Source organism: Rhinolophus sinicus, linkage group LG17, assembly GCF_036562045.2.
Source record: "Rhinolophus sinicus isolate RSC01 linkage group LG17, ASM3656204v1, whole genome shotgun sequence".
Lineage (NCBI taxonomy): Eukaryota > Metazoa > Chordata > Mammalia > Chiroptera > Rhinolophidae > Rhinolophus > Rhinolophus sinicus.
In genome coordinates, this window is record NC_133766.1 from 6,402,313 (window position 1) to 6,425,469 (window position 23,157).

The 23,157-nt window shown below is 35.4% G+C and overlaps 1 protein-coding gene across 4 annotated transcripts in view; it reads left to right on the forward strand.

The window, feature by feature from the left end:
• RABGAP1L (RAB GTPase activating protein 1 like) overlaps nucleotides 1-23,157 on the forward strand; it is a 423,826-nt gene that overhangs the window by 37,459 nt on the left and 363,210 nt on the right. For all 4 annotated transcript variants that reach the window (XM_019725918.2, XM_074322089.1, XM_019725841.2 and 1 more), the window contains exons 2-7: nucleotides 2,024-2,194; nucleotides 3,650-3,842; nucleotides 8,642-8,855; nucleotides 10,869-11,043; nucleotides 17,831-17,988; nucleotides 19,202-19,312. In XM_019725918.2, the coding sequence (XP_019581477.2) occupies nucleotides 2,057-2,194; nucleotides 3,650-3,842; nucleotides 8,642-8,855; nucleotides 10,869-11,043; nucleotides 17,831-17,988; nucleotides 19,202-19,312 (989 nt within the window). In that variant the 5' untranslated portion in view covers nucleotides 2,024-2,056. The remainder of the gene's footprint in view (nucleotides 1-2,023; nucleotides 2,195-3,649; nucleotides 3,843-8,641; nucleotides 8,856-10,868; nucleotides 11,044-17,830; nucleotides 17,989-19,201; nucleotides 19,313-23,157) is intronic.

A 23,157-nucleotide genomic window follows, 5' to 3' on the forward strand; every position in this document is an offset into this window, starting at 1 on the left:
TGGAGAAAGATGGGATAGATGTGGGGTTTATTTTGGAGGTGGGACTGACGTGCTGGTGTGAGGAGTGAAGCAGTAGAGATGCGTCAAGGCTGATGTCCAGATTTCTTGTTAGTGCAGCTTGGTAGAAGGTGGTTTTCTTTACTGAAATGGGAAATCTGAAGGAGGAACAAGTTTGGAGGGGACATTAGGGTCACATGTAAGACACTGATAGGAATTCCACATGGAAATATCAAGTAGAGAGTAGGCTGCCAAATCAGGAACTTAGAGAAGTTTGGGTTGGGATAGAAATTTGGGACACCGTCAGCATATAGGTCGTATTTAAATCCACGACAGTGAGAGAGATTAGAGAATGTGTGTGGCAAGAAATCAGAAGAAAGCTCAGAACTTGAACTTGGGGAATATCCAACATTTAGATGTCAAGTGGAAGAACGGCACCTGACAGGATTGGCCACACAGAGAACCCCTGAAATGTGTGGTGCTTTGGGGACCAAGGATGCATAGGGCAGTCTGGAAGGGTAAAGACGTGGTTTCTAAGACATACTGCATTTTCAGACACATAATATGCAAAATGAGAGCTACCTTTAGAGGACAGATAAATGTGCTTCCGGGGTTTCAAAAAGGAAGGACCTCAACATGCATACCAGAAATAAATGATGGCTAGCTAATTACACTAGCTGAGGAGTAGAATTATTCTTTATTGTCATGTTATTGGAAATTTTGATTTTTGATAAAGTTGGGAAGTAATTAATTTTTTAAAGTGTAACTTGAAGCTGGAAGTAAATCCTTTTTGGGGTGGGGTAGGGGCCGGTGTACAGGTGTTAGTGTCACCTAAATGGCAAAATGAGATATTGCAGCCATGTTTATTTGTTGCAATGAACAAAAGCACCGAATAAAAAAGAGAAAAAGAACATTTCTGGGGGCATTTTAGGCACAGATCAGCAGACTTACCAAAGTTACAGGCTCCTGTCTGTGTTAGCCCTGGCCTACAGGTCCTTTGGTCACTGAGCAGATTGTGTAATACATGGTCTTTCAGATTTCAGTTCAAATATTTCTATTTCAGAGTCCTTTCCTAGCACCTTACTTGCAGTTGTTCCTACACTTCTTATAGCTACTCTTCGTCGCATTAACCTGTTTTATTTTCTTCATAGCCGTTAGAGTAATTTGGAATTACCTTATTTGCTTCCTTGCTTGTTTCCTTACAAGATGTCAGCTCCAGGAGAACAGGCAACTTGTCTGCCTTATTCACTCATGTAACCCCAAGTGCTGAGTGTCCTGTTATGTAGTATTCACGTTGAGTTAAAATTGAGTTAAAATTAGTCGTGTGAATAGAATGTTGAGTTTCTGTGGTGTGAAGTAGGGACCTATCCAGAAAACAGAATTACATTGTATTTGATTACTGAAACATTGTTTGCTACATGAATGCAGTGTGAAAGTTTTGGCTTTTTTCTTCCCTCCTGCTGTTAAGGGGTTATGTGTCTGGAAAAAAAAGATACATGGCTTAGGGTGTTGAATTGTATATTAATTAGTTGACTTCAGTGGCACAGAAAAAACATTTTAAGGTAGTATACATGGTCTTGAGATAAGTTTTGGAGACATTTAGAAGTAATTATAAAGTAATTTCAGTGAATGTATTTTTGTGTGTTTGTGAATTTGTAGGTACTTCTGTGTCATGCTTAATTATTTCCTCTATTTATAAAAAAGAGCAAAAAGAGTATTTCTAGGAGAACTATAAAGAGAGTCAATCAGTAGTAAATCTGTTTAGTTGAGATATGGGCGGGCTTGTGTTGTTTTTCAGGGAACAATACGGTTCTTTTAGTCTGGAAATTCAGGATCAAAAGAGGACATTTCCATTATGTGGCCCAGTCCAAGACAGTAGCTTCCCTAGTTTTGAGATAATTATCTAGTCAGCAGAATTCTTCTGCAGGTGAACCATTTTTAAAGGCCAACGATTGATACTGATGTTTTTGTTCAATAGTTTATTTTTTTGTTTGTTTGTTTTTTTTACCCCTGTGGTTTTGACCAGGTGGATGTGGGAAAAGAAGTTTGCAGAACTGAAATGGAGGTCAGAGCTTCATTACAGAAGGTTACTGGGCCATCGGATTGTGTGGCTACCTTGAACAGTGAAGAATTTGTTTTGGTTCCTCAGCATGCAGATGATGCTTCTACAAAAGATGAAGGAAAACCTGAACTGAAGGTAGTTTTTTTTTTCTTTTCTGCAAATGGTACTATTTTAAATGATTGGCTTTTAACTAGATGAAATGCAATGTGTAAAATCCAAATGTTTTTCTCAAGTATTGACTTGGAGAATAGAATCAATGTTTGATTTATCTAGAGGCTCATTATTTGGTTTGTATATTTTTGAAGTTTTTTGCTTTTGTTTATTTATCTTTTAAACTGGCATTTAGAAAGAAGGAATAGGAGGGGGAAAAGGGAAAGGATAATTGGGAATTAGACTTAATGGGTAAATCTTGCATACGTTTAATTTATCTGGATGTTTTTGTCTCTCTTACTGCTGGGTTAAAGTTAATTATATAAACAGTTCTGTTTTACTTTCACTTCAGAGACTTTTCTTTATGGTTTTTAAATCAGCTGATAACACCCTAGTATGTGACTTAACAGTTGAGTTCATTTAAATATTTTTTAAGTCTCTGGCTTATATTTTTAGCAGTTGAGTTTTTATTTGGATATGATCCTTTTTCTTTTTCATTTTTATGTTGCCTTCCCTAACTGAAAGAAAAAGAACCAAACCAACCCAGGTACACATATATGAAAACTGCTATCTACCCTCTAGAAACAGGAATAGAGAAATTAGTCAAAAGCGCTACATATTTTTTATGATTTTCATTTCATATTGACTATGGTATCAAAGGTATATTAGTATACCAATCTAATAAAGTTTTATAAAAATCAGATTATTAAATACGCATTTTACATTATGTTGAGGATATATAGTTTTACAATTTTATTAAAATAATAAGTTTTATTTAAAAAGCAACTATTTACATTTATTTAAACAGCTGTACTTTAGTATTAATATGTTTAATTGAACACATCATTTATTAGGCTTTGTGTCTCACCTGCTTTTAAGAAAAAGATGAGTCACGTTACATGTAAGGAAATGAACAATACTACTCGTGGCAGCTAACAAGCAAAATTTAAAGAAATCAGAAATATGTTTATGCTCTGATAAGAAATAAGACCTTTTAAATGATAGTCACAATATATTCACAATGTTTGTTTATTTATTTAAATTGACACTGTCTATTTAAACTTATCTATTTTTCTCTTTAAAAGACATACGTTTAAGATTATCTGGTTTTGGAATGTGTTCCTAAAAAATGAAAAGAAAAAAATAAGAAGGAAATCTCTTGAAATAAGAGCTTAGATCAGATGTAGTTGGACACTGCCCGAAGTGATTTCTGAGGAATCTTTTTTTGAAAGTAATAATCCCCTAATTTAGTTGGTTTTGCAATTCAGGATTTTATATATCTAGTGAAATTAGGCACAACTGTATACATTCTTGGTATTCAGTACCTATATTTAAATTTAAGTATTTAGATTGTTTGAGTTTCTCCTAGAAATGAAATATTTTCATTAAACTCCAGAAGTGTAATATGATTGAAACAGAATTGTCTTGCTTTGTCTATAGATAGTTTCTAATGGTGATGAACAATTGGAAAAAGCCATGGAAGAGATTTTGAGAGATTCGGAGAAAGGGCAAAGCAGTCTTCTTGTTAATCGTCAAAGTTCCAGTGAGATCTCAGACCATTCATTTGGAGATGTTTCAGCCAGTGAAACAAATAAGCCATCTCTTCAGTTAATTTTGGATCCATCGAATACAGGTACTGTATTGAACTCATAGAAACCATAAGAGAAATGGGATAAAGTGATAATGAAAAATTTAAGATGAAAATTAGAAAATTCTGTTAGTTTTGTTTTTAAGATCAGGGCCACCAACTTTTCAGTTTTGGTTGAGAGTTCCCACTTTGGTTCTTATGTTTCTGTTTGTCTTTCTACCTGTGAAATCAGTCTCAATGTTCTTTGAGAACAGGGGCTATGTCTGGGACTTCATTTTACCGTTAGTACTTGGCACATAGTAGGCTCTCAATAGTTATTGAGGAAATTAATAAATTTTTGGGTATCAGAGAATAGTGTAACATACACAGTCTTTTATATGATGTGCTTTTTTAAACTAGGTTTGACTACAGTTATTTCAAATTATGATTTATGAAAGTTCTAAGTAAAATGCCATACCTACTCCATCAGTGTATTAAATAATAAATTCATCCATGAATGAGTAGGATTTGTAGTAGGAATGACAGCTAGTAAATCAAAATGATTTTGGATACAAGAAAAGCCAAACCAAAGCAAATTCCACTCCTGCTTCAGCTGGTTTAAACCCTAGAGGTGTCATTTGATCTGGGCTCTGGTTGTGTTTCTTTGTAAACTATTCAACTGTGATCTTTTCCATGTCACCTTACCTGGCTCCATGTCACCTCCTTACCTGGCTTCCTTTATGGTTAAAAAGTAGTTAGCAGCAGAAATCTAAAAGTAAGGCCAGGTGATTTGTTCATGCCTGATGGCAGAGAGAAAGGCTGGGTTCTTTTACCCACTGAACACAAGTTGTGAGTTTTACACTGATTGTGTCAACAGATCCATTTTCTAGTGTTCAGGGGGGATGACATGAACCGATGGGTGTGAGACTTGCTTATCTTCAGTCCCCTCAGTAACTTCCTCTGACAGAGAAGGTGAGATTACCCTGATTGGCTTAGCACACTCATAGTCCCTTTCTGAAGGTTGGTGTAGAGTGAGTGTAGATACGGCCAGAGTGCTACACAGAGGGGCCATGATGGCTGTAAGTCACGGTATACACAACATTTACTCCTCGTGAGTCAAATATTTAAGTGTGGAAGATAAATCTATGAGAAGAAAATATAGGAGAATATTTTTGTGGTTGTCAGGGTAGAAAAACCCAAATCAGAAAGGGAAAGGTGGTTATATTTTAATACATAAAAACTTAAATCTTCTGAATGAGAAAGTTACCTTAATAAATATGGTTAAAAGACAGGCTAGGAGAAGATAGTTGCACTGTGTTGGGGTCTGCAAGAGCATCCCCCCATCCTTTGGTGATTCACTATAAAGACTCATAGTTCTCAGAGTACAGTCATACTCATGGCTAGATTTAAGTTCAACAGGATTTAAGCTATCTATGTATATATTTTTTAAATTAAAAATACGAGATTGGAAACAAACCTTACAAAGTACTAATTTTTGGTAGTACTTGATTGAAGGAACGTGAGAGATTATATTATTCGTTATGCTTTGATTTATCTTTTGAATTTCTTAAATTCCCACTCGTCCCCAAAAATCCAAAGCATGCTGGTATCAACATTCATATAATTAAGTTATTTTTGGTTAATGTATTAATGGAAAGGAAGAAGTACCTTTTCTAATGTAGCTTTGATTGGTTGTTGGAATCAACTATCCTTTGCAATGGCTTAGATAGTGTGGTTCTTATTCCTGAGCATATTTGATGGGTACCATGTACTGTGTACCTTTGTGTGTTCTCAACACCCATTACACTAAATACACTTTAAAAACATATTTTTGGCTGAAGATCTCAGTGGATAAGAATTTCCTTTGCTTTAAAAGTAGATTTTTAGTATTCTTTTCTAGTTATATATTTCAATTTTCAGTTTTAATAAAAAGGCCTGCAGTGCAATAGTTTGAATGTTTGTGTCCTCCCCAAAATTCCTATGTTGAAATTCTAACCCCCAACGTGATGACATTAGGAAGAGGGGCCTTTGGGAGGTGATTAGGTCATGAGGGGAAAGCCTCATGATTGGGATTGGTGCCCTTATAAAAGAGACTCCAGAGAGCTAGCTGGTCCCTTTCACCGTGTGACGGCACAGTGAAGAGATGCCCTCCAAAAAGCTGGCCCTCACCAGACACCGAATCTGCCCACACCTTGATCTTGGACTCCCAGAATTCAGAACTGTGAGACGTAAATGTCTGTTGTTGATAAGCCACCCAGTCTGTGGTATTTTGTTGTAGCAGACTGAACAGGCTAAGACAAGACATTTCAGCTGCCTTTTCATAGCTGCAGTCAACACAGTTTTCGCTAACAAAATTGTTGTGGTTGGTTTAAAATGACACATAACTTCAATGGCAAGTGACTGCCTGAAAAGTGTCTAGCTTTAAATGGTCTAAAGTGAGCATTAAAGGTATGCTGTTTGCCAGTTACAAAACTAGATAGATGAGAGCGTTTGTTTATTTGTCATTTGGTGACCTTATGTCCCGGCTGCTTGGATTCAGCCCTAACAGGAAATCTTTGCTAGTTTACTGCAGTGTACTAAAATAGTTTGCTACATAGATGAGTCTTCTCTCTCATGCTTTGTTACTCTTTGCATCTTTCTGCTGAGGAAGGGGTGATGGAATGAATCAAAGCTGAGGAATAGGACTTAATTTATATATAGGTAGAAATGAATTCCTTATGTCGGTATGTGATTTTACCAGGTCTAAAAATATTTTGCTATTTGTCTGCATAATTCATGATCTCCATTGGTTTCCACTGGATCGTTACCAATGAGTTTTGTCTACATGAAGGCTGCAGTTACATTTGTTGATGGGATAGGGGCTAGGTGGTAGCCAGGTGATGTGTGTTTGCCGTAATAGACTGCTAAAAGGACCACTAGCCTTAAAAAGTTTTTATTTATTTAGTGATTAATTCATTTGATATATATTGAATATCTAGTCTTTTAGACATCATTAATAGGAGCTGGGAATGAAAAGAGGATAGAACAGTTTCTTCCCTTGAAGAGCTGAGACTCTCTATAATTGAGAGTAGAGTAAGAACTATGTTTGCCTTTAATTCATCCTATTTTAGACCTTTCATACAGGTTAACACATGGTATCTGGAAGTCAGGCCTGGGTTTGAACTCAAGCTCTTGCCTGTGGCTATGTGATCACGGGCAAGTTATTTAACTTCTCTAATGCTCAATTTCCTCATCTGTAAAAATAGAGCTAAAATAGAACCTGCCTCATAGGGATGTTGGAAGATTAAATGACATCATCCAGATAAAATGCTTGGCACAAAGTAAATACCAAATCAAATGTTTGTCGTCATCATCATCAATAGTGTTGGAAATCTTAAACCTGGAAATAAAAATCTTAGGTCCAAGCTCAATAACTATAACATACCTGCTTAAAATGGGTGTGGGACAGGGTATATAGGCCCGAGCAGAACCCCTAGATTTCCATGGAGCAATGTCCTTTGAAAAGCATTTAGATAATTCTTTTCTTTGTTTGAGTACTTTAAAGAAAAGTACTTTCTTCTACTGTCTTCTTGTCTCCATAGTTTCTGATGAGAAATCTGCAGTCGTTTGAATCACTCCTTGTTTTCCTATTTGTAACATGCTGTTTCTCTCTATCTACTATCAGTATTTTTTTTTTTTTTTCATTATCTTTGCTTTCAGCTTAATTTTGTGCAGTATGGTTATGGGTAATAGGAAGAGCTGGAGACTAGCTGCATTTTTAAGTGAGGATGGGGAGAGTGGCAAAGGGAGAGTTTTATCCTGCCTGATATATGCAGATAGATACGCTAATCACAATTGGGCCTTTGCGGCATGCTGTGCTTACAAGTAAAGTGAACAATTTTTGTTTAAAGAAACTCATTAATGGGGAGAGGAGAATTGGAGGAAACAATTATAGGATCAGTCATCAAAATAACAATTATTTTGAGGAAAAATTTCTCTTGTAATACTTACATAGTTCATAGAAGCCAGCAGTCCCAGGAAGGAGCAAAGTAAGAAGCTTGACTTTTTTTTTGTTCTGTTGAGGATTTAAATTTTTTTAATTAAATTTATTGGGGAGGCATTGGTTTGTAAAATTATATAGGTTTCAAGTACATAATTCTATAATACATCATCTATACGTTGCATTGTGTGTTCACCACCCAGACAGAGTATGTTCTCCTTCCGTCACCATATATTTACCCCCTTTACCCTCATCTACCACCTCTTCCCCCCTTAACCTCTGATAACCGCTAAACTGTTGTCTGTGTCTATGAGATTTTGTTTGTTTGTCTTGTTCGTTTGTTGCTTTTAGTTTTATGTCCCACATATGAGTGAAATCAGAAGGTTCTCGATTTTTTCTGTCTGACTTATTTCTCTTAGCACGAAGCTTGACTTTTATTGTTACTGGTACGAGATGTCACATCTTAACATTTTATTTACTTTTGCTTAGGAAGTTAGGTTGTTTATACAACCAAAAGAGGCTTTTAACTGATTTTAGTTTTATTTAATCTTCATTATTTTTAGGCTAATTCACACTGTCTCTAGTATAGGTTTTTCTCCTTATTTTCTGTATCATTTAAACTGTGGTTTTTTTTTTAATGTAAAGCTTAGCATTTTTTCTTTTCCTCTAAATAATTTATAGTTGAGTAAATAATACCTTAAGAGATTTGAAAGTATAAAATGGCCAATTCTGCAACTCTGGATCAAAATATAAGATAAACATTAAAAGAAATGAAAACAGACCTAAGTTTTTTGCAATTTTTTCATCTGTTTTTTGACAATAGGCAAAATTACACCGTGAAGTTTTGCATTAACTTTTGAGTGTTTCTTTTTTTTTTTCCCTTCAGAAATTTCTACACCCAGACCATCTTCTCCAAGTGGAGTGCCTGAAGAAGATAGCGTTTTATTTAACAAACTGACCTACTTAGGATGTATGAAAGTTTCCTCCCCACGTAATGAAGTGGAGGCTTTACGGGCAATGGCAACTATGAAATCTTCTTCCAGTCAGGACCCCTTTCCTGTTACTCTATATGTGCCAAATGTTCCAGAAGGTTCTGTGAGGTAAGCTCTAATCCCTTTTTTCCCTCTTAGACATACTGAAGTTTTTTTGGGGAGGGTGATGATATTATATCATAAATCAGGCCTAGGACTCACTGTTAATTCACTTTCACTTTGTAGACATGCAAAATAAACGTGTGGAGGCTTAGACTGAGTTCCTTACTTGCAAGGGGCACTTGCAAAACGATGCTTAGAATATTATAAATGGAAATATCACTGTAGAAATATCTGTAATCTGTGTTTCTCTATTCTGAAGGAGAGTGAAAACCTGCCTTCACCTTGTCATGTAATAGTGGTTCAAAGAACTAGAGTGAGCCCTAGATTTTTAAGCTCTTTACATCAGGCTAGAAAGAAGCAAAACGGCTTTTTCTCTTATGCTTAATTAGGAATACTATTTAATGTCATCTGCAACTTGACTTTCTTTAAGTGTAAGGCAGGTAATGTTGTTCTTCTACACTCAGCCCTCCGGTGGTTTCTAATTATACGTGTGGTTGTATTTGACATCCTTCCTGTGACTGGTCACCGATGAGCCTCTCCTTGACCTTCTCTTTGTTCACTTCAGTCACTCACTGCATTCATTCACTGCCTTCTAGTCACAGCAGCCCCTTTGTTTTCTCACACACAGTCCTGATTCCTACCTCAGGGCCTTTGTATAGTCTTTATCCTTTGCCTAAACAATCTTTCATTGGTTTTCCAGTGGCTTTTTCACTTCTTTGCAATTTCGACGCAAACATTTTAGCAAACGAAGCCTCCATTGATCGTATCATATAACTATGCCTCTTTTCCCCCTTAATGGGAGTTTTTCTTCTTCATAGCACTTTTCCTTGACTCGATATTATGTTATATATTTATTTACTTAATTGTTTGTTGTCTGCCTTCCTCACTAGAATGTAAGCTTTGTGAAAGCAGGTTACATGTAGTTTTCCCTACTATAGCTTCAGTGTCTAGAGTGGTATCTGGTCCAGGTTTTCAGTGCATATTTGTTGTATGAACAAATAAATGTACAAGTCTGGGAAATCAGGTTGAATGTGTCCTGAACCTATAATATTCCCCGAAGGCTAATTTAATCTTTTTTCAAACCCTTTTTGATTGGCCTCATTCTCTAAAGTTTAGCATGGGAGAAAATGTTAGCTAAATTCTACGTACCAAAATAATAGCAATGCAAATTACAAGGTTTTCCTAAAAATGCTTTGAATTTTTTCAGGAAAGGGTTTTGTGTATATTATATTGTATATATTGTTTGTACAAAATCCCTTAAAAATGTCAGAGTGCCTTTTAATGTTATCTTGTTAGTTTCAGAGTGCCAACACCTTGGTAGAGACTTAGTGTTTTGACTTGTCTCTGTACTTTTAGTGGATGCCCCTCAGTTTCAGAGTTTGAAATCCTGAAATGGTCTTGAGTTTTTAGATCAATCGAGGGCTTAGGATTTGCATAGGGAAAGTCAGAGAGTTGTTTGATCTTAAATCCCACAGACTCCCTTTACCTCTTAAATTCTGTTGTTAATTTGATCTTTGTAACCACTCTGACCTTTTGTGGAGGTAACAGAGGTTCTGGTGAACAGTGACCTGTGGCTTGGGGAGCTTACAGGTGCTGCTCTGAATAGAAATGAACTCTCCCTGCATGGTCTGTGCTATTCTGTACTGGCATTCCTTTTGCTATAGCAGAACAATACCAGCATTTAGGGATGGGTGACACAGATTTTACCAGGCAGTGTATACTTGGCTTTGGGAGGAAGTGAATTGGATCATAGGAAACACAAAAATGAAGTAATTTTCAAAAGAAGGTGAAGTGTGTGTGTGTGTGTGTGTGTACATATCTGTTTGTGTGTACATACTCATACACACACACGTACATATATCAAGGATCTGAAGATAATTTGTTTTCTTGCATTATTAGTTCCAGTTTATTTTGGGTTTTTAAGATCACTATGTTTATGTGTTATTGGCATAGTAAAACTGTTTGCCTTTGTGCCTTGATAATTAATATTTTATCTCATTTTCTATCACTGTTCTTCAGAATTATAAAACAAGCCAACAATATGGAGATAGCATCTTTTCCAATCTATAAGGTGTTGTTCTGTGCACGTGGACATGATGGGACAACAGAGAGCAATTGCTTTGCATTCACAGAGAGTTCCCATGGTTCAGAAGAATTTCAGATACATGTTTTCACCTGTGAAATTAAAGAGGCAGTAAGTATAATATATTGTAGTAATTGCTATAGAGGTGAGTTAGGGTAATATTTTTGAACCCTAATCTCACTGTCATATAAATTTGTATATGAGCACATACCATAAATTTGGAGTATATTTCTAAAGAGAAAGTTAACATTTGTAGAGGTGTAGAACTGAATATGGAAAGCTAAATTTGATAACTTCACGGAAGTGGTATCGTAGGTGGGGCACTCCCAGCTTACCAGACGTAACAGAAAAATCCCACTGATGAGCTGTCCTCCCACCCCACCATGGTAGTAATTGCTCCAGCTTAGAAAGGGGGAATATTTTTGCACCGCTTATATTATTTTGCCCAAGTTGATTGGCCCATGTGATTTTAAAAAGTGCCTCTAACAATACCTTTTCCTCTGCTGGACCTGATAGTTGCAGACTGCTTTCACCTGGATATTGTACTAAGATTATTTCATAGAGCTCTGTGGTTTTCACTGCTGATTATTTTTACTGCATTCACTCAGAGGCTGGCTTTTGCTCTGTAGAACTGGCCTAATTAAAAATGCGAATACTCGTTTACAGCAGGGGTATCAGTCTATAGGCCTTTGAAGGTGCCAGTAAGTTCCTTTTAGCAATTCTTAGGTGGTGGTTTCTTCTTAGACTAGAGAACTAGTTCAGATCAAATGGCTGTTAGATACATGGGTGTAGGGACAGAGTCTCAGAGAGCAGTTTCCAGGCTCTCGACCTCATGTGCAAAGGTGCTGGCTCGGATAGTAGATGGCCATCAACTGTAACTAGTTAGCCATTAGCCACTAATATAACTACCGTGGCTATGCTAGCAAGCGCGGATGGCGGCTAGCACGTGCTGTTAGCAAGCCGATTGTGGATTGTGGATCGTGTTGATCCTCCTGCCTGTGTCCTGCCCGGCCACCAGCGAGACTGGGGTGCAGGAAGACCCCTCGTTGGGGTACTGGCGGATGTTTGCTTTTGTGTCTCGACCAGCCGCCATCAAGAACATAGTGGTATGACTCCCCTATCTATGGCTCTGTTGGCGTTCTTTCTGGCCTCACCATATCCTGCCGCCTTGTGCATGGAGCGGGAGCTGAGTCCCTGCCTTACAGTGGGGAATTTGCCTTCTTTTCTGTATCTATTGAATTCTCCCCAAATTAAAAATAAATTGCACTTTTAGAACATTAGTAGTACAACCATTTCAAAGGCATTAATAAGTGGGTTGGATGAGCAAGGTCTCAGGTGTGTTTGCTTTTGGGAATATAAATTGTCAGCAGAAGATGCTGAAAGCAGCAGTTATTTATCCTCTTTTCTCTTTACCATGACACATAAACTGTTGTATTAACAGGAGTTCTGAGAGTTTATTTTTGGCCACAACATGCAAACTCATAGAAATGCAGATTTCTGTGTGTTTGATACTAAGAGTGAGGGGTATGTCAGTTCTTGTGCCCTGAACACTAAGATGAACATGCACAGACACACATAGTTTAGACTGTAGCAATGGAAGTTCGCCTGTGTAAGAAGTAGTTCTGAGTCTATTTCATCCTCTCTCTCCCTCTCTCTCCTTTGCCAAAAGGTGTGATAGGAGAGTGAATGAGTGAGTATACGTGTGCCTGTCATACAGGAATGTAGGAGGCAGTGAATATAAATATTTTGAAAGAATATGTGTCTGTTTGTGAATGAGGGGATCTGTTTCTGATCCTTACAACCCCACTGCAGAGGTGGGGAAGCGGCTGGTAGAGGCCTTGCATTTCACGTTGGCAGCCGTCATTTAACATACCTGTGTGGTTTCTGGATACTTGACACTCAACAGCAAGGAAATGAACTTTGAAGAACTGGAGAGCCTGCTGCTTGGAGAGGCAGAAAGACTGCTATGGAAAGAAGTGGAAAGGGACCTGGCTGCAAGCATTTTTCATAACTGACGGTATGAAACTCGCTTTGGATTATAGCATCTACTTGTCATTTTTGAGAGCTTTAACAGTGGGAAAGCAGAGGACAAAACTAGGTAATTCTCGGCCTTAACATTTTGGATATGGTGTTAAATAGTATTAACTGTATCTCTAGAGAGTATATTTGGTACAGTGCAGGTTGTGAGAAAGTGATGTCCATTTTATTTCATGTCCATGTATTATTTATTTATTTTTAGAGTACATTTTTCAAAGTGTTACATTATGGGACATTGGTGGTAAAATTCATTGTTTGAAGGCGAAATACATGACAATTGTCATTAAACTTTATTACAAGGAGTCATTTCTGAGTGACAGTAGCCAAGTATACATAGAGAGCTCATGACATCTCCATGACATAGACAGCGTTTATTTAGACCAGTCATCTTAGCTTCCCTTACCTGGAGCAGGCCTAGTTTATGCCTGTTGCCCAAATATGTCATTAATGCCACTCCATTTTATTTTCAAAAGTGCTCTGGTTTGGCTGACAAATTGTATGGCTACCCTTTGTTTATCTCAAGGCTAAGAGAATAGATGATGGAGCTGGGTTTCCACTGGAACTCTCTGACTCTGGAGACCCATGTAATTTCAGTAACAACTTTTCCTGTTGCTTAAATATTGTATTAAGCAGCTGTGGGTTTTTGTCTTTCAATATGCTTTATAAAGGGATTGATTGGTCAGATAGCTTACATCCCAGCAGCTACCTTTGGGTTTTACTCATGCCTTTCACAAAAGATGTCCAACAAATAATAATTAAAAATAATTACCCTAAAAAAATAATTACCCTTTAATCTGAAGTCTTTTAGTTGCAATCTACTAGTTATCTGGGTATCTGGTTCCCAGAAGTTTCTTGCGCTGGTGAAGGGAAAACTTTAGTCTGTAGTATTTGAGTCCCTCTTGACGGGCACAAACAATTGGCAAAGATAGTTCAGGAACAAGTGACACATTCTTATTGCTTAAATATGTACTGTGCAGCAGCGTTGCTAATTAATTTCTTTCCTATTGTTTGAAGAGTCTCTGGATGAGACCTGAAGAAGTTTATTAAAGGCAAGAAGACGTCTTCTCAAGCAGGAGAAGCAGCATGGCTGTCGCTACCAGCTGTCGCCGTGATGCCCTTTTTTCACCATAAAATCCCACAAGCAGCAGGCCCGGCAGTGGTGGAGGGGAAGTCCGGCGAGAGGGATGGCTTTGTTGGACCTGTGGCACAAGGATTAGGGGTTCCACAGAAGGGTTAGGACACATTTGACTTGTTCCCCTGGATGTTCTTCTGCAGGACTCTGCTGGAGTGAATCTCAGTTCTTTGTGGCAAAAGAGTTGGGGAATCCAGCCAGAAGATTCTTGATGCCCGTGGCTTTTGTTCAGGGAGAATGATGTGCTAGGCTTCTGCTGGAGAATTGCAGACAAAGCAGAGTATCAGAAAGCAAGCGAAAAGAGCTAGGCAGACACCTATTATTGCACTTTTATGGATCTGTTTTTAAAGATACTTTAAAAAGCTTAGTTGACTCTCTAGGAATTTATTTCTCCTAGTCAGTGTAATTTTTTTCAAAACAGATTTTGATGTTTGTGTTGTTTGTATGTTTTAACATACTCATCATTACTAGCAATTCTCAGTGTAATAATTTAGAAACACTGTTGTTATCTGGTGTTAAAGGCATTCAGAGGTATTTCATGATAAATATCAAGGGTATCATTGGACAGACCTTTGTTCTGAATGAACGGGATTTTTCTTAGAGTTGCTGATATGCCACTATATAAAAGACACCTTATTCCTTACATGGGAAAATATTTTTAAACATATTTATTGAGATGTTATTTTAGCAAAACGCCTTAACTTTGGAAATTAATTCAGAAATTATGTTGTTTGTGTTTTCCTTGCGTAGATTTTTATAATTTTTAGAAAGTTTTTTGTATGCTTTGCCTCTTATTTTAGCTCCTTTCAGTGAGTAATATATTTGAGCAAGATGTTTATAAAATTTTAACACATATCTTTCCGAGGGTCATTTATAGAATGATTTTTCTATATTTATTTCTTGGGTGAATATTTTCTTGGCATATGGTATTTTTAAAAGAGTTGGTTCTTTTTCACCAAAGGGTTTATTTTGGAATAATTGGCTGTTATTTATTTTAAGTAAATTCCTTTTTGTTTAATAACATTTTTTGACTATTAATATGTAATACATATTTGAGAATTTGGAAAATACTGAAATAAAAAAGAAAATGAAAGTTACTCAGATTCCACCAGAGTTAAGATTTTGGTGTGCCTCCTCTGCATATATCTACATGTGTCCTCTCCATCTCTTCAAAAACAGCAGCGACAACCTCAACAGAAAGTTTTGTGTTTAATTAGTGCTTTCTCTAGGTACTGCCTCCTGGGGAAAATTGTACTGTTATTATTTGTCAATAAACCTTTGCCTTCTGCAAAAATGCCTATTCTAGTAGATTATTTGTGTGTGTGTGTGTGTGTGTGTGTGTGTGTGTGTGTGTAATAGTGTGACATGTATAGAAATGTTTGCTATGGTATGTGTTTTTAATTTTCATGGTGTAATTGTTCACCCAATTTGATCCAGTAACTATAGACATTGGTAATCATTTTTTCTGAAGCTACTCTGCCTTACCAATCCATGGGTCCCCTTTCCAGCTTATTCACAGACTCTAGAATTCACAAATGATTTTAACCTTGTTGGCAACAGTAACATGTAAGGCTTGGTCAGGACTAAAGGCAGTTTGATTGCTGTAAATGCTGTTAACGTCCTGTCGTGTCCTTCCTCCAAAAAGAGAGAAAGGTGTGGTCTGATGCCCCTGCCCCCATCATTCTCTGCCACTCTGGCTCAGCTTTTAAGTTAAAAGTACTTAACCTTTTCCAAAAGAAATTCCTGAGCCTTGCCATCTACTTTAGAATTTGCCAAGTTCTCTGACTTTTTTGGTGTAGGCTTGCTGGTGCCTTGACACAAAGACAAATAGAGGAAGATATGGGAGAGGAGAAAAAAGAAATATGGTTGGGGTTTGACCCCATGAATGTATCAAGTTATGTACAGGCATCCCCCTATTTTCACATACATTTTCTTAAAAATATGTTGAAGTTGAATGTATAAAAAGTTAACAATAGACTTGATATTTTATTATATTTGGGGTTAGGAAGTGGGGAGTACTCAGAGGACTAAAAAGTTTCAAGTTCCTTTTTACACTTTGTAGGCATGATCTTCAGTGACTTATTCCTAACATGTTCTTTCTTTGTGTTTTCTCTATAATACTTAAATTATTGAGCGAAGTCAAATAAGTGTCCAGTTTAGGCTCAACATTTCTGCTTTTGGCTTAATGATCCCTTCTCCTTCAATTTCCATGTGAGGGAATGTAAGCTCCATGTTTACTGCTGTCTAATACTTAGTAACACAGCACCTAGAATGATACTTAGTTTATAACATGTGTTCAAACATATTTGTGAAACGAACGAGTAAATTTGTCATTGTCTTAACTGTGTAAGATTTGAGGCCTACAGTTCTTATTAATAGCATTCCTTTGCTGCTTTTATTGTTTTTACTCATTTATGTAAAATTATAATGGGATCACACATTAAAATATTTTTACAATTTTATGAAGATGATACAAATATGCCACTGCTGAAGTTGAACTTTAGGCTTGCAGGAAGCATTCTTCTACAGTTAAAAGTATATAAGTAATAATTAAGAAACTATTAATTTGGCATTGAAAAGGCAGTTTAGGGTTATCATTGATTAATATATGTAAATATTGCTATTGGAGGTTTGAGGACCACTTGTTTTTTAATACGACACAGTGTATGAGAAAAGATAGAAATATGAATATAACAAAAATAGAAAAATGAGGAAAGACCCTGTACTTTAGGAAATTCTGCTGTTGATGAAAGTGCTCTTGTTTCAAGAAAATTACAAAATATTACATTTCTAGACTAATGTAATTCAGTGAATAATTTGAATTCATTTTATCTAAAGTGAAGGATTTGTTAGCATTTAGAGAAGTCTCTTTACTTGTTCCTTCTAATGTGAAGTTTTGAAAATATGACCTGTGTGAAACTTCTTATTTCACCTTGTTTTCTTTGTTCAACTCATGGGTGGTCCGAGAGATTTGAAGGCCTTTTGTACTTCAGGCTTGTAAGTGTGAGGTGGTATGACGCTTTTTTTTGGAACCAAGGAAGATATCTTCTGGAAGAGTGTGGGACTTAGAGTACTTTTCCAGTTTAGGGGAAGAGTATAGATGCACATTTAAAGTAGTCATTTGGGTAGCTTAGTACTATTAAAATAGATAAGACCATTTCAGCATTCATTTTGGGAATCCTGCATTTTATACCACAGCAACGTGGCATAACACCAGGAGCTCTGTAAATCACGTTACCATGTTTGGTTATTGCTGAAACCAGTATTTACTTTATGACTCAGTATCTAGTCCTCTGAAGCTGAGGGAAGTGGAAAGAAAAATTGACCACTTGGGTGAAAACCTTGTTTGTGTTCATTGGGAAGATTTAGATGCCAGTATCCTTCTAGTAATTATCTTAGGATTCATTCATTGCAATGTAGTATATTCTGAGTCCTAGAAACACCAATAAATAAATAGAGTTCTTTTGTGAACTTAGTTAAACTGCTTTATTACTGTTTAACTGCCAGATTGGAAGAACTAACTGTATATGTATGTAGCTATATAAATGCTTAGACTACAAACTAATATAAGTTATAAACAATATATTATAAACTATATATATGCTTAGACTGTATCTGCTAAAGAAAATTGTGATCATGGGAGTTATAGATTCAAGAATTAGGAGGGAAACGGTATCAAAATGCAGTTAAAGCCTTTGCCTAACGGTGCTTCCATTTTTATTGTTTTAGGTAAGCAGAATTTTGTATAGTTTCTGTACAGCATTCAAACGTTCTTCCAGACAAGTGTCTGATGTTAAAGACTCAGTCATTCCCACCCCTGACAGTGATGTGTTTACCTTCAGTGTCTCCTTGGAGGTAAAAGAAGATGATGGAAAAGGAAACTTTAGGTGAGGTTATTTGGGAAAAATAAAATTTGATATTGTGCCTGAAATGTGATATTGGCTACTATAAAGATTCCAGAAACTGTATATACAATGTCGGTATAAAGCTTTAAAATGCTAAAGAAATGTTTGGTGAATTTAATATGTTTCGCTTTTCTCATGCTTTTCAAATATTTTATGTCAATGATTTCTTAATATTTAAAAATAATGATATTTATTATAGAAGATTTAGTAAAAATGATAAAGGTAGAGTAAAAAACTATTGTCAGTTACAATCACTTTTAATATTGGATTTGTTTCATTTATTTCTAGGGGGTATTTTCACACAATTCTATATATACATATTTTTCTTTCAACTTTGTGATATAAGAATATTTCCATTAAAATGTTCTTAATCCAAATCATTTTTAATGGTTCCCAATAGTACGTTGTGTGGTTTGATCATCATTTACTTAACACTTTCCTTCTATTGTATATTTAGAATGTTTTTCTCCAGTTCAAAAATAGGCAGATAATAGGACACAGTTATACTCTAATTATTACCTATGTGCCTTAACTGTGCTTTTAATTCTAACAATAACTGTTAGTTATTTTATCTGTTTTTCACAGAAAAAGAGATCGAGCCTTAGGTCAAATAAATTGCTCAAGGCATTTTTCTTTTCAGATAAGACAATATATATACTTTAAACATTTATTGTTTTAGTGATCATTCTTAAGAATAGTCAGCCTGGCCTAGGCTACACTGCCCCAATCTATACCTTTGTCCATCTTTTATTTATGCTCACCTCGATATGTCACAGTCATCTCAAATTCTAGATGTTTAAAAGTAAGCTCTTCTCCTCAATTTGTTTTTGTCTTGGGTTTCATTATGTTAAAGGAACTCATGACCATACCACCAGCTACACCAGAAATGTGACTTAAAAGTATTAAATTATATTCCTAAATTTGTTAAGTTTAAAAACAAATTTGAAATGATGTTATTTAAAAAATCCTGTTTTTAACCTCAGTTAGGTTTTGTCAAGTATCCAATTTATAGTTTGTTACTCTGTGGCAGGATGAAAGTTTAGTACATTTTAAGAATAAAGGTGTTGTTGCTTACATACTTTGTTGTTTCATTCTAATTTTGGGATAGATTTTCTTATTTTGTTGTTTTATTTACTGTATTGATAATTTCTGTTTTTTGTGTTTTTTTTGTGTGTTTTTTTTTTGCATATTCCAGTCCTGTACCTAAGGATAGAGATAAATTTTATTTCAAATTAAAACAAGGAATAGAGAAGAAGGTTGTGATTACAGTGCAGCAACTTTCTAACAAAGAATTAGCTATTGAAAGGTAAGCAACCTGCTCCTAATGCTACCCAAAATTTGTATTGACATTGTGATTGTGTTTCAACAGACACACTGTTCAATCTCAGCTGTAGTGCTCACGTGGCTTTTCACCTTTCAGTTTCTCACGAGAATGAGGATGAGAATCATAATGTACCGTGCACTGGAATAAGTTAAATGTAACGGTTCACTGAACAGCTCAATTGATGTCAGCAACAAACATGACATGGCTTTGCTTTATCAGTAATAACTGCTTCATCCCTGTTTGGTCACATCCCATTGTCCTGCTGTCCCTTATTTGCATAATGAGCAGATACCTTAACTTCTCATTCATTTTTTATTATTCCAAAGTATTTACTTAATGGGATTTCAGAAGCTTTAAAAGATGTATGTATGTATTTTAAATACATAAATGCACACGGACACACACACATATACATACACACATATACATATATGTGTATGTGCATTTATATATTTATGTACATATTTGACCATATAAAAACAACAAAACAAAATCTTATAGGACAAGAGATACTATAAGAAAGTCAATAACAAATGACAGTTCTGGAAAAAATATTTGTAATGTAGGTGAGGGATGAAAGTTATTATCTATAGTATATATAAATTTCATAACAGTTGGCAGAAAAAAGAAAAACAAACAATGTATGAATAGACAAATCATAGGAAAGCTATTCACATGGCCAACAAACATATCCACATATATATAATATATATGTAATGTAATAGATATATATATAGTATATATACTATATAGTATATGTTATATAATTATATTATATAGCATATATTATATTATATATTATATTATGTAATATATATAATATATTATATTATATTATATTATATATATTATATTAGTATATATTATATATTATATATATATTCTTTTAGATTATATATACTAATATAGTATATATAGTATATATATTAGTATATATTATATATACTAATATAGTATATATAATGATATAACATATACCATATAGTATATATACTTTATATAATATAATTACACTATAATTATATATAGTATATATTATATATAATTATATAGCCTATATTATATGTAATATCTATAATATGTAACATATAATTATATAATATGTATAACATAATTATATATGTTTATATACATTTATATGTATATATATGCATATATGTATGTGTATGTATGTGTGTGTGTGTGTGTGTATGTATATATATATATGTCCCAATTCACAAATAGGGAAATGTAATTAAGGTTACAATAAGATATCAGATTGGCTAAAATAACATGTGGAACTGGTGGGGATATGGGGAAAAAGGGTAAAGTGTTAGTACATCCTTTTGGAAAAGCAATCTGGCAACATCTATAAAGATTAAAAATACCTGTAATTAGACACATCAGTTCCATTCTAGGGAATCTATCCTATTGGAAATGAAACTATGCCATCTAAGGACGTTTTTAAAGATGTTTATTACAGCATTGTTTATGGTGGCAAAAAACTGGAAGTAAAAGCAAATGCCTATTTACTTGGCTTGGAGGGCTGGGAGAAATTGGTGATGACCACAAGAGAAAGCAAAGCCTCTCTACCAATGCTGTTGTATACTATGACCACACCTCCCCCCAAACCTCCATTCTCTAGGCTGGGATGAATATGGGGGTCAGTTGAGGTCTTGGCTGATGGCATCATGGCAATCCCTGTCCCTCTTAAATCTAGGAGGAGGTGTCTGGCCCCTAATTATCTGCACCTTTCTTTAGAATGTCAGGTGTTTAGCTCTACTTTCTTCCCATCTTTGGATCCTACTGCTAGTATCCAGAAAATAGGAAAAGTTCTATACGGTATCTCAGTATGGTAATGCATGTATGTGTTTTTCACTTGAAAACAAATAAATCCCCATATTTCATCAATTTTAAGATGTACATGTTTTCATATTTAACATCTCTGAAATTGTGGTGTGTTTAACAGTTGATGGCATCTTATAATTAAGTTGTCATCATTTCTTCCCTTTCTTAGTGGTATAAAAAATACTGTGAGCCTTAAAATTGATGGCTTCTTAAAATTGATGAAAAATAGCTGAAAATAAAAGTATTGTTGATTTTAAATATTTTTGTCCTGAAAGAATGATGGTGAGATTTAAATTTGTTTTTTGGTTAGCTGTAGATATAGTAATGCTTTCATCTTTTTATTTGGAAGTAATTTCAAACTTACAGAGTAGTTAAAAAAAATACAGCATGTACAGAGAATACCTGTATACTCTTTACTAAGAATCACCCGTTGGTAATTTCCATTTGCTTTGCATCTACTTTCTCAATCTTTCGATCTTCCAGTTTCTCTATCTCTTATTTTTTCACTTTTTATTTTTTTTATACTTTTATTTATTTAGGTGTGTTTTTCCAGGACTCATCAGCTCCAAGTCAAATAGCTGTTTCAATCTAGTTGTGGAGGGTGCAGCTCACAGTGACCCACACAGAGATCACACCGGAAACCTTGTTTAAGAGCTCTGCACTCTAACCAACTGAGCCAACCGGCCTCCCCAACTGTCTCCATCTCTTAATCATTCTCTCCCTCCCTATCTACATACACATACACAAAGACATACATACACGCTAGCACATGCACACGTACACACATGTGATTGTATTTTTGAACAATTTAAGATTAAATTATATACCTCATGACATTTTTCCCTTATATACTTCCTTAGAAAAATGGGTATCTCTTCTATGACCACATTCTATGTATCAACTCAGTAAATTTAGCATTCATACAATACTTTTTATCTACCCTGCCATTTGTCTTCAGTTTTGTTAGTTAACCCAATAATGTCCCTGCCAGTTCAGGATTCACACTAGGGTCAGATAATTGCATTTAGTTGCCGTTTGTCTTTAGCTTTCTTTAATCTGGGAACATTTCCACAGCTTTTCTCTGTATCTTATGACATGGACATTTTTGAAAAATACATTACTTTCCCCTCTTTTTAATATAACATCACTCATTTGGGGTTTATCTAACATTTCCTCATGAGTAGATTCAGATTACTTATTGCTACGTAGGTGATGTTTCCTTCACAGTGTGTCACTTCTGGGTGTGTCTGATGACCATCTGGCTCTTGCTGGTGATGTTAGTTTTGATTACCTAGTCGAGATGTCTGATTTCTCCACTGTCTTTCCTCTTTTTTTCTCTCCTGCAATTGTCGGGAGACTCATGAAAATATCCTGCTTCTCATCCAAATGTCCTCTTTTATTTCATTCATTCGTTCATTTATTCATTCATTCATGATTCTTGTCTGATCCAGTCTTTACTGTGATGAATGTAAAATGATAATTTTCTATCTCTTGCACTTTTTCTAGATTTACCAGTTCTCCCTTGGCATTCTGATGCCAAGACCTCTCCCTTCTCTTCCATTTATTTGTCTACTTATTATTGGTATAAACTCCTGAATTCCAGCACCTCCCCCCCACACACAATAGATTATAATTCACTACCGTGCTTAAATATTTTGGTGCTCACATGGTCCCAGAATTTGCCAGTGGGACCCCCTTTAAACTCTATGTCCTTATGTCATGTCTCCAGCGTTTTCTTTCTGGCATAACAAAAGACAGCTGTCCAATCATCAAGTCTGTAGTAACTTCCAGTCTGAAGTATGAGGTATTGAATTGAATAATTTAACTTAGTAATTACTTAAAAACCTTAGTTTTATGATTAAATGGTATATAGAGGCCTAGACTGTGTGTGTATAAGATGGATTCCTTCCTTTTCCCAATGAAAAGCTCCCAGTTTGATCTACTTGAGTGTAGAAACCTTGATGAATATAGGTGAAACATCTGAATGCCCAATTATAGTA